Consider the following 12,507-nt stretch of genomic DNA (forward strand, 5'->3'; position numbering starts at 1 on the left):
TGTTACCTGTAAATGATATGTTACATGTAAATGACATGTTACCTGTAAATGACATGTTACATGTAAATGAAATGTTACCTATAAATTACATGTTACCTGTAAATTACATGTTACCATACATGTAAATGACATGTTACCTGTAAATGACATGTTACATGTACATGTAAATTACATGTTACCTTACGTGTAAATTGCTTGTTACATGTAAATTACATGTTATCTGTAAATGACATGTTACATGTAAATTACATGTTACCTTACATGTAAATTGCATGTTACATGTAAATCACATGTTACCTGTAAATGACATGTTACCTTACATGTAAATGACATGTTACCTGTAAATTACATGTTACATGTAAATGACACGTTACCTTACATGTAAATGACATGTTACCTGTAAATGACATGTTACCTTACATGTAAATGACATGTTACCATACATGTAAATGACATGTTACCTGTAAATGACATGTTACATGTACATGTAAATTACATGTTACCTTACATGTAAATTGCTTGTTACATGTAAATTACATGCTATCTGTAAATGACATGTTACATGTAAATTACATGTTACCTTACATGTAAATGACATGTTACCATACATGTAAATGACATGTTACCTTACATGTAAATGACATGTTACCATACATGTAAATGACATGTTACCTTTAAATGGCATGTTACATGCACATGTAAATGACATGTTACCTTACATGTAAATTACATGTTACATGTAAATGACATGTTACCTGTAAATTACATGTTACCCTACATGTAAATTGCATGTTACCTGTAAATTACATGTTACCTTACATGTAAATGACATGTTACATGTAAATGAAATGTTACCTGTAAATGACATGTTACCTGTAAATGACATGTTATCTGTAAATGACATGTTACCTTACATGTAAATGACATGTTACCTGTAAATGGCATGTTACCTGTAGATGGTATGCTACATGTAAATCACATGTTACCTGGAAATGACATGTTACCTGTAAATGGCATGTTACCTGTAGATGGTATGCTACATGTAAATCACATGTTACCTGGAAATGACATGTTACCTTACATGTAAATCACATGTTACATGTAAATGACATGTTACCTGGAAATGACATGTTACATGTAAATTACATGTTACCTGTAAATGACATGTTATCTGTAAATGACATGTTACCTGTAAATTACATGTTACATGTAAATGACATGTTACCTGTAAATTACATGTTACATGTAAATTACACGTTACCTTACCTGTAAATGACATGTTACCTTACATGTAAATGACATGTTACCATACATGTAAATGACATGTTACCTGTAAATGACATGTTACATGTACATGTAAATTACATGTTACCTTACATGTAAATTGCTTGTTACATGTAAATTACATGTTATCTGTAAATGACATGTTACATGTAAATTACATGTTACCTTACATGTAAATTGCTTGTTACATGTAAATTACATGTTATCTGTAAATGACATGTTACATGTAAATTACATGTTACCTTACATGTAAATTGCATGTTACATGTAAATGACATGTTACCTTACATGTAAATGACATGTTACATGTAAATGACATGTTACCTGTAAATGACATGTTACCTCACATGTAAATGACATGTTACTGTAAGTTACATGTAAATGACATGTTACCTTACATGTAAATGACATGTTACCTGTAAATGACATGTTACCTCACATGTAAATGACATGTTACTGTAAGTTACATGTAAATGACATGTTACCTTACATGTAAATGACATGTTACCTGTAAATGACATGTTACATGTAAATGAAATGTTACCTATAAATTACATGTTACCTGTAAATTACATGTTACCATACATGTAAATGACATGTTACCTGTAAATGACATGTTACATGTACATGTAAATTACATGTTACCTTACATGTAAATTGCTTGTTACATGTAAATTACATGTTATCTGTAAATGACATGTTACATGTAAATTACATGTTACCTTACATGTAAATTGCATGTTACATGTAAATGACATGTTACCTGTAAATGACATGTTACCTTACATGTAAATGACATGTTACCTGTAAATTACATGTTACATGTAAATGACACGTTACCTTACATGTAAATGACATGTTACCTGTAAATGACATGTTACCTTACATGTAAATGACATGTTACCATACATGTAAATGACATGTTACCTGTAAATGACATGTTACATGTACATGTAAATTACATGTTACCTTACATGTAAATTGCTTGTTACATGTAAATTACATGTTATCTGTAAATGACATGTTACATGTAAATGACATGTTACCATACATGTAAATGACATGTTACCTTACATGTAAATGACATGTTACCATACATGTAAATGACATGTTACCTTTAAATGGCATGTTACATGCACATGTAAATGACATGTTACCTTACATTTAAATTACATGTTACATGTAAATGACATGTTACCTGTAAATTACATGTTACCTTACATGTAAATTGCATGTTACCTGTAAATTACATGTTACCTTACATGTAAATTGCTTGTTACATGTAAATTACATGTTACCTTACATGTTAATTGCATGTTACATGTAAATGACATGTTACCTGTAAATTACATGTTACCTTACATGTAAATTGCATGTTACATGTAAATGACATGTTATCTGTAAATGACATGTTACATGTAAATGACATGTTACCTTACATGTAAATGACATGTTACCATACATGTAAATGACATGTTACCTTTAAATGGCATGTTACATGCACATGTAAATGACATGTTACCTTACATGTAAATTACATGTTACATGTAAATGACATGTTACCTGTAAATTACATGTTACCTTACATGTAAATTGCATGTTACCTGTAAATTACATGTTACCTTACATGTAAATTGCTTGTTACATGTAAATTACATGTTACCTTACATGTTAATTGCATGTTACATGTAAATGACATGTTACCTGTAAATTACATGTTACCTTACATGTAAATTGCATGTTACATGTAAATGACATGTTACCTGTAAATTACATGTTACCTTACATGTAAATGACATTTGGCAAATGAAATCCTAAAAATAATTGAGTTATACAGATGTTTATCAAATATTTATTCTTATAATTCTTCTTTTGATTTTCTCATTCATTTGTTATTCTTTCACAGATTTCTTATTTGATGGACCACTCCTATCATTACATTAGATGCTCTCGTATTGTACTTGTTGCATTACAACTTGCTTTGAGATTGCACATTTCGAATTTCTTCTTCTTTTTCCTATTCTAATTATTATTATTGGACCTATTTTTTTTTTTTTAAGTGTACATATATATATATATTTTTTAAGTATTTTTTGGGGCTTTTTATGCCTTTAATGTTAGGACAGTTGGAGAGAGACAGGACAGTTGGAGAGAGACAGGAAGCAGGGGGCAGAGAGAGGGGAAAGACACGCAGCAAAGGGCCGCTCGGTGCGGGAGTCGAGCCGGGGCCAGCTGCAGCGAGGACTGCAGCCTCTGTACATGGGGCGGCTGCTTAACCCACTACGCCACCGACCTATTTTTTACGCGGTTATTTTTCTACATACTTACCTGACACCTTTCTGTCTGCTGTTCAATCAGAGAAATTTGCTGAGTCTGACTACCACAGACTGGCTGTGCAGGAGTTGGAAGCATGTCCATTTGCCATGGAGAGCCTCGGAGCTCCACCTTTAAAAGTCCACAATATCCGTCTGACTGATAGACACAACCTTGTAAATCAGCAGACTGCACAGGTACTGTTTCTGCAAATCCTCAACATGAGTTGTTCTGTTCAGCAGCTGCCCCCCCCCCCCCCCCCCCCCAATGGCTGGACTAAATTACATCTCCCATTGCATTTTGAGTTAGTGGCCTTGAACTAAACCCTTTGCAGTATTTGTTAGGGTTGCTGTGTATGCTGTTTGACTTGTGTTTCTTTTGTAATTCTGGATGAGTGATTAAACCAGTTTCCTATCTGGTTAGTAATAAAGTTCTGTAAAGTATTTTCAAGCAACTACACACCAGTATTCAGATGATAAGCAGCAGTAACACATGACCATGTTCTGAATGCTTCCCTTTCTGATTGTGTATATATGTTTGAATTGATCTTGTGTTGCAGATAAAGATACCTGTCACAGGGTCAAAAACTGGAGGTTACCTATATACTTCTTCACTTAGAGAACCAGATACCCACAGGTGAGTACTTTCTATTCTGTTGTGAGTTAACGCAACGCAATTAACGATGGAAAATGATTTGACCCATTTTATTGTACTGCCACAAAATGCATTTGCTGTAATTTGTAATGCTGATGTGATTATTCTGAACTAGATAATTTTTTTATTTTTTTTGGGGGGGGGTTTAATGCCTTTAATGGATAGGGCAGTTAGAGAGAGACAGGAAGCAGGGGGCAGAGAGAGGGGGAAGACATGCAGTAAAGGGCCGTCCGGTGCGGGACTGGAACCGGGGCCAGCGGCAGCGAGGACTGTAGCCTCTGTACATGGGGCAGCTGCTTAACCCACTACGCCACAACCGCCCCTGAACTAGATAATTTAATGTGGCATTATAAAACGAGTTCAAGACGAGTACTACACATGAATTTGGGTATATTTTGAGACCGTCTTTCTATAGTTGTGAGAGCAGACCAATCCCAGAATTGGACCAGATTAGTGGTCGACCTGCTCCAATAAATAGCCACCATAAGATTTCTTCTGAACTCTGGTTTAGTTGGTTAGAAAATAGAATAAAATGCCTTTATCCTCGTTGCATTTAAATGCGCCAACATAGGAGAGCTGCTCCAGAAAGGTGCTTCTTTGCAAACGCCCCCATTCAATAAAAGCACATATTCCCTCACTTCTACATCAATGCATCTCACACTTTATCATTGCAACCATTCACACATCCTTTCTGCAAATATGTATGCCAAAAAAAAAGATGCGCAAACAATCCCATTCTTAAGTGAATGATAAAGCCTTAAATAATATAACTAACTGCTGTGCATGAGAGTAATCTGTATAATAACTGTTATCTGATTATGTGATAACTGACTGTTATCACTTGTGGGAAGAAGCTGTTCCTGTATCTGTAAGTCCTTGACTTTAGACACCGGTAACGTCTCCCTGAGTGCATCAGTTGGAACAGTGAGTGACCAGGGGGAGAACAATGTTTCACAATCTGTCACAAACTTTAGGATGGTGTTACAGGGGGACGGGGGTGCTGTGGTGGGTATACAGTGAGAAGAGCAGAGGACTCAACACACAGCCCTGTGGGGAGCCAGTGCTGAGGACGTGTGGGGGCCAAGCTTCACTATCTGTGGTGGGTTTGTAAGGAAATCCAGCAGCAGATTAGAGGCAAGGTCAGATAGCTTTCTGATGAGGATGTCTGGAATAATTGAACTAAATACTGAGCTGTAATCAACAAAGAGCATCCTCACATATGCCCCACTGTTTTCTAGGTGGTGGTATCATCCATCAAACCTGTCAATCAAAGCACTTCAGGGGTGAGTGCCTCCAGCCGATAGTCGCTTAGACTGCGGGGGGGCTCTTTGGACCAGGATCATGATGGAGGTCTTCAGGCAGGATGGATTGACACCTTGGGCAGGGTATAGGTTTAAGATGTTAGTGAATACAGCTGCAAGGTGGTCAGCACATTCTTTAGCCCCTTTCACACTGAGGAAGAACCCACGTTTAATTCGCGAATTTAGTGTGTCCGCTGTTCCTTTCACACTGACGATCCGGGCTGGGGTGTCAACTCGATTCGCCATGCGACCCGCGTCGGACCCTAGTCTTTTTGCCGAGCCGAATTAGATGTGAAAGCAATTGACGCGGGATGGATGTGGGCGTGGCGTGACGTGAGGACCAAAACACCAACCCTTGTGGTCTTGCCATCTTCCACACTCTTCTTGCAGACACATGTGTGTTCAGAGCCATGCAGCTAAACGTCTTTGTCGATTGCGTCGACGCTGTTCGCGTTCTTCTGCTTCAAATTGTCGATGGATTTCCTCAACTTGGACATTATAGTGCTCTTGTATTCCCTGCATATGTTCTTCGGCGGCATCCCACGTTGTGACCATCCACACCCCGTAAAATAACATCTCCATGAACTGCATATACAATTGCGTGACCGAACAAACAGCCAGCAACAAAAACAAGTCCTCAAGGTGTCCCGCCATCATTGGTTTGAAAAATTTGATGCAGACAGGTGTATTTAACCCTACCTCCGACGCATGGCTTGTGCCTACGTCATTGTACACGCCCAGCATTTTATGTGTTTCGTGTGACGCTCTGCCACTAGGCAACGCCCCCAGAACTCGGCTTCAGGCGACACGGGTCACCTAATACGCCAAGCTTTCACATTTCTCGACGCGGGTCGAAGTGGCAATTTGGACCCGCTAAGGTAGCGGGTCTCAGTGTGAAAACAGCTTTTGAGTACTTTTCCAGGTACCCTGTCTGGGCCGGCAACCTTTCTTGTGTTCATTGATCTGGGCACCTGCCTTACCTCCCACTACTACATTGTGAGAGGGTGGAAGCGGTTGGAGAAAGCACATCTGATGTTGGTCTTTTGACCTTGAAGTTAGCAAAGAAAGTTGGCAAAAAAAACAGTTGAGTCCCTCTGCTATCCGTGTTGGTGAGCGTGAAGTTGCCACCCTTATGTGCTTTATTCCCTGCCATGCCCGCCTAGGATCGTTGTCATTGAAGTGGTCTTTTATCCTTATCTTGTTCTCTAGTTTAGCCTCCCTGATGGATCTTTTCAGGTAGGCTCTGGCTCAGCTGTACTGGGCCGGATCCAGCGTCTTGGTTTTTGAGAAGAGTCTGCACTGCTTTGTTCATCAGAGGTTTCTGATTTGGCATTCTTAGTCACAGTAACTGTGTCTAGGCAAGCTGTGATGTAAAACAGTACAGTTTGGATGTATTCAGTCCGGATGTGCAAAAATGTCCCAATCAGTGCCCGTGAAGCAGCCCTGAAGCTGTGCGAGAGGTCTTTATGTCAGGCTTGTTTTCCTCCTGAGGGGAGCTTATGCTGAATGAGGAGCAGTGACAGATGCTCTGAAGGTCCCAGGTGTAGAAAGGGAACTACTCTGTCTCCACGCTTATGTTACAATAAACATAATCTAATGTATTTTGCCCCCTGGTAGCACATTTCACATACGCATCTATTCCATCTATTCTAGTCTTTAGGCATGCTTGGTGGAAATTTGCAGCTATGATGTGAACACCATCAGGATGAGCCTGTAGCTCTTTACTTATGGTGGAGTATAGGTGGGTCAGTGCTGAACTAACATTAGCATCTGAGGGTTTGTATGCAACCATCAAAAATAACAAAGAAAACTTAAAAAAATAGTTATGAGACAACTTAGGAACTGGAGTAAATTCTGGACAGAGATCACTTCAAGAAAACTGCAAAGAAGGGAAAGAACTGCAGGTTGTGTTATATAAGTAGCACAGGCCAAAAATGAACACCTCCATACTTTTTTTTATCTCAGTACTGCCTTAGCTCTGACTATACCACCTAGATCACCTCCATGGTCATGGACCATCTTGACTGATTCGACTTCAGCGCCCTAAGTATGTTCCTATTGGTACTCTGGGCTATCCACCTGTTTTAGGATCAACAAAGACAATAAAGTTCTAGAAATTTTTTGTTTGACTTTGTAACCAACAGAATGTGTATCATGAACCACATTATTTCCCTTTCTGCAAATAGGTTTTATCGTACCAGAAAAAAATGGTCCAATTGGATTAAAAGTATAATTTGCTCTGTAAACTCTGTAAAAGATGATCCACAATTATGTGCAATGGTTCACAAAAATATGCAAAAGATGATCCACACATACAAGTGGATACCCAAAGTTAAAAATGTTTACTGTACAAATGATCATTTTTTGTAAATCATTCTGTAGTTTTTTATTTATGTTTCAAGATAGTTGTTGCCTGCAGAGATGGGAAGATATGACAGACAAGGACAGAATGTACAGGGCAGTCTTCCCCCAATATAAGGGATAAATGTAATAAGTTAACATGGCTAACAGCTAGTAGTATTGTCATCAATTTTAGAAATCTGATTAAAGATCAAATAGGCTGCAGACCAGTTTAAAATGATTTCTGAACATAGCATAGATGCTTTTCAGCATAATCTTCTAATACTACATTTTTAGTTCTCTGAATGAGAAACTGATGTAGTGAACTGTGGGCCAAGGCCCTCTCAGAGTGACCTGGAGACGTTGTGCACACACCACCACACACACTCGAGTCTTCTCACACCACATCTGCACCACAGAATTATACTGACTGCGCCAGTTGGTGTTGCATGGAAAGAAATCAAATGTCAGCACCCACACAGTCATTATGCTTTATATTATCATTATAGTCTGACTCCAAATCAAATGTAGCCTAAATAAGTATATAACTTTCAAATGAGGGTTTCTACTGCAGCAATCATTTGCTGGGGTGTGAGGGGATCTCTGATTGCTGTAAGCATTTAAAAAATGCAGTGACACTTGTGCGTAATGCTGCATGATGGTTGTCATGGGCTACGTTCCCAATCAGCTTAAACACTTCTCAATAATATCCAGGACGCATGTGATTGATTCCATGAAGTTGACTGAGAATCTTGTGAAACTGGAAATACAGCAAAAACATCTGCATTAATATTATAAAGATACGTTCTGATCTAAACATCAGTCGTAACACACAGAGCTACACAATTTAAATCTTAGCAGTCTTAATATACATACAAACTCACAATTGCCAGATTAATGTTAATGTCAGCTGATAAACAATACTCCCAGACGTTGCTTTAGCGAAGAGGGAGAACAACTGGCGGATTAACAGAAGAATTGAAGACTGCGTGTGTCTGCACCACCGTAGCTGACCATTGCACTGAGAGTTTTCTACATGTCCCAACATGCACCGCTCCCACATTGCTAAGGTAACCAAAAGAAACAAATGACACTGAACTGTGTTTCTAGCAAACGAACAACACATTTTCCAGGGGCACAACACTGGTACTGTCAGAACACAAGATATGAATGGAAGACTTAGGATGGACCATAAATGTTTCCTGGGCCATAAGCGAAACCTCGTCTGTTAGGAATCCTTTTTGCTTTTTCTTGGTCTTCCTCTTGGTTCTGGACACAATTCGCCATGAGGAAGAACCAATCAGCAGGCACATTATCATGCATCAGCATTTAACGCCATTAGCTTTCAATACCCTTAAAGTGAACTTGAGTCTGCACTGTAAGCCCATATTTATTATACACCTGTTACTTAAAAATGTTTTTATAAAATATCAGAATTTGTAATGTCCGAAGTATGTTTATTTTTGATGGTTGCATTTGTTATGTCCGAATCGCAGGATGTTTAAGTCTATCAGATTCTGCTGACCTTCATTGTAAAGTGTGTTCAGTGCTTTTCATGCACCCCTGCCGACCTTTCTGTCTCTCCCTGCAGGTGGAGTCTGAAACAGGCGGTGCTAAAGCTTCGGGAGGGGCAGACCATTGATCTGTTAAATTCGCAACCATCTGCTGCACAAACTGAGGCAGCTGAGCACACACAAAACAGGCCACTGGCAATGAGCAGGTCCAAGAACTAACAAGAACCATAAAAATGAAAGCTGCCACACTGAAACAGATTATCAGCATGATACGAATGCACTGTATATTTGCCAGATTGCAAATTCTTTGCTTCAACATTGGCATTTGAAGGGAGAGAGAGCACTCATAGCTGAGTTACTGATCTTAAAGGACGCCTGGATTACTTTGCTGTGTGTCCAGGTGTTGATTTCATTGTGTAGCCCAAAGCTGGCATGTTGATAGGCTTGTTGTTAACTTCACTTCTGACTAAAAGACTTCAGTTTCATCAAGTTCGACGGGTGCAATTGATAAAAAAATCTGTTTGATGTTGTACCTTAATCATCTTTTAACCAGTACATTTAATTAAGATTTCAAACTGAGAGGCAGAAACTGTGTTAGTCAATGTGAATCCGAGTAAATCCCACAAATCTGGAATTTCTTTGACTTTATTAACCACAGCTTCCTCTGTGAATGTGGTTACAGATTATCTGCCCAATCACGGCTCAGTCTGTTGTGAATATATTATTTCTAAAAAGATGCTATATTGTTGTGACGGAGTGCTCCAGTAGTTTGTGTATTTGCGTCTTTTCTCCTGTTTGAATGTGTTTGCAACACTTCATTAAAACGACGACCTGTAAGATGGCGCCTGTGTCTGACTCTGCTGCTGCTCCAGCTTGCTGGTGTCATTTTACATTGCCGGCCATCACTGTTTGCAATGTTATATTTGCTCTTTTGTGTAATGACTTTGTTGCTGCTGCTCAAATTTCTGATCAGGGCACACCATTAAACATTAATTGGGACAACAGCAGAAAAAGGTTTCCTCCCCCTTTAGTGTATTGCTCACCTGGGGGGTTGCTGCTCTACCCAACCCGTGGGGCTCTGAGTCCCAAGAAGCGTGGACATTACCAGGGACATTGCTGCTCTGCAGTGTCCACATGGTGAAAGAGTCCACACGCTGAAATCTTGTTCCTGACGTACTGCACTCGTACTCGGCGTTACTACAGAAAGTGTGAAGCCCACACTTATTTTAAGAAGGTTAAAGCCGTTTGAAAACTGCAAAAAAGGAACTTATTCATTTTTATATTCTCATCAAACTGCTCTATTTAGCAGTGACAGCTAATGTAATGTACACAATACTTTTGTAATGTTATAGAGTTTTCTCTTTGAAAGCAAACTTGAAGGGGAAATATGTACTCGTACAAATAAATTTTGCCCTGGCTAAACATGTCATAGACTTAGAATTACTATCATATGTCGCTTTTTTCTCTTCTGCTGATTTGTTGTAAGAATTTGAATTTCAAGATAAAATCTTTAATTGTAGAACAAAAATCTTTACACACATTTTAGATATTCTCTTAATTTTTGTCTTAAAACATCACCTTCCTCACACTGAATAAGTCGAGAAATTCTAATTCTGCTTTTTGTCCATTAAAGCAGGGGACAACCTGGTGGCTGAGAAATTCACGATCAGATACCGTTCCCCTTGTTTGGATGGACATGAGGTTCACTCATCTGTCAAATTTATACTGCAGACTTGTTATCCATCCAGTTATTAATCCTTAAATATACATTTACACTATTTATTTATAAAGCACCAAATTACAGCCAATGTCATCTCAAGGCACTTGAAAAAATACAATCCAATTCAATTAATTAAATTCCAAATTAATCCAATTCATATTAAAAGAAAGTAACCTAGCTAAGGAAACCAACAGATTGCACTGAAACTTGTCTTCAGTCCAATCTCCCGGCCTGAGCGTGCCTGAGGCGACTGTGGAGAGAAACGACTCCCTTTGAACAGGAAGAAACCTCTGGCAGAACCAGAACCAGGAAGGGTGGCCATCCGCCTCGACCAGCTGGGGTTTGAGAAGACAGAAAGGGGGGGGGTGGCTGTAACACCATTCAAAGGATATCTGTTGGAACAGGGAAACACGAGTTAATGACCATAATAATATCACATATACATAAAGAGAGTAAAGTGAGGAAAGGTGTGACAGATGAGGCCCCCCAGCAGTCTAGGCCTATAGCAGCTTAACTATGGGATGTTTCAGGGTCACCTGAGCCATCCCTAACTATAAGCTTTATCAGAAAGGAAAGTTTTAAGCCTGGTCTTAAAAGTGGAAAGGGTGTCTGCTTCCCGGACATTTACTGGCAGCTTATTCCACAAGAGAGGGGCCTGATAACTGAAGGCTCTGCCTCCCATTCTACTTTTAGAAACTCTGGGAACCTCAAGTAAACCTGCAGTTTGGGAACGAAGTGCTCTGTTAGGAAAATATCTTACAATGAGATCTTTAAGATATGATGGAGCTCGGTCATTAAGAGCTTTATATGTAAGGAGAAGAATCTTAAATTCTATTCTGAATTTAACAGGGAGCCAATGAAGAGAAGCTAAAACTGGAGAAATATGATCTCTGCTGTTAGTTCTCATCAAAACTCTGGCTGCAGCATTTTGGATCAACTGAAGGCTTTTCAGAGAATATGTGGGACAGCCCAATAATAAAGAATTACAGCAGTCCAATCCTGAAGTAACAAATGCATGGAGCAGTTTTTCTGCATCACTCTGAGACAAGATGTTCCTGATTTTAACAATATTACGAAGATGAAAGAAGGCAGTCATAAAAACCTGTTTTATATTTGAGTCGAATGATAAATTCTAGTCAAAAATAACTCCAAGGTTCCTCACTGTAGAACTAGAAGCCAAGGAAATACCATCTAGAGTAAATATATAGCTAGACAAAGATAACAACTTCAGTTTGTCTGAATTTAGAAGCAGACAGTTCTGAGTCATCCAAGTCTTTATAGCTGCTTTCGGACTGTAGGAACCTTTGGCAGTTCTAATAACCTTTTAATCCGCGGGGCTGTTTTCTCCCGCATTCGGACATACAGGAACTCGGGGCTTTCT

The 12,507-nt window shown here is 38.9% G+C and overlaps 1 protein-coding gene across 4 annotated transcripts in view; it reads left to right on the plus strand.

The window, feature by feature from the left end:
- coa1 (cytochrome C oxidase assembly factor 1) overlaps positions 1-10,248 on the plus strand; it is a 35,334-nt gene extending 25,086 nt beyond the window's left edge. For all 4 annotated transcript variants that reach the window (XM_075484191.1, XM_075484193.1, XM_075484192.1 and 1 more), the window contains 3 exons: positions 3,643-3,794; positions 4,157-4,233; positions 9,484-10,248. In XM_075484191.1, coding sequence (XP_075340306.1) covers positions 3,643-3,794; positions 4,157-4,233; positions 9,484-9,625 — 371 coding nt within the window. In that variant the 3' untranslated portion in view covers positions 9,626-10,248. The remainder of the gene's footprint in view (positions 1-3,642; positions 3,795-4,156; positions 4,234-9,483) is intronic.
- The last annotated feature ends 2,259 nt before the right edge of the window (positions 10,249-12,507 follow it).

The sequence above is a fragment of the Odontesthes bonariensis genome, chromosome 14 (assembly GCF_027942865.1).
Source record: "Odontesthes bonariensis isolate fOdoBon6 chromosome 14, fOdoBon6.hap1, whole genome shotgun sequence".
In the NCBI taxonomy this organism is placed as follows: Eukaryota; Metazoa; Chordata; class Actinopteri; order Atheriniformes; family Atherinopsidae; genus Odontesthes; species Odontesthes bonariensis.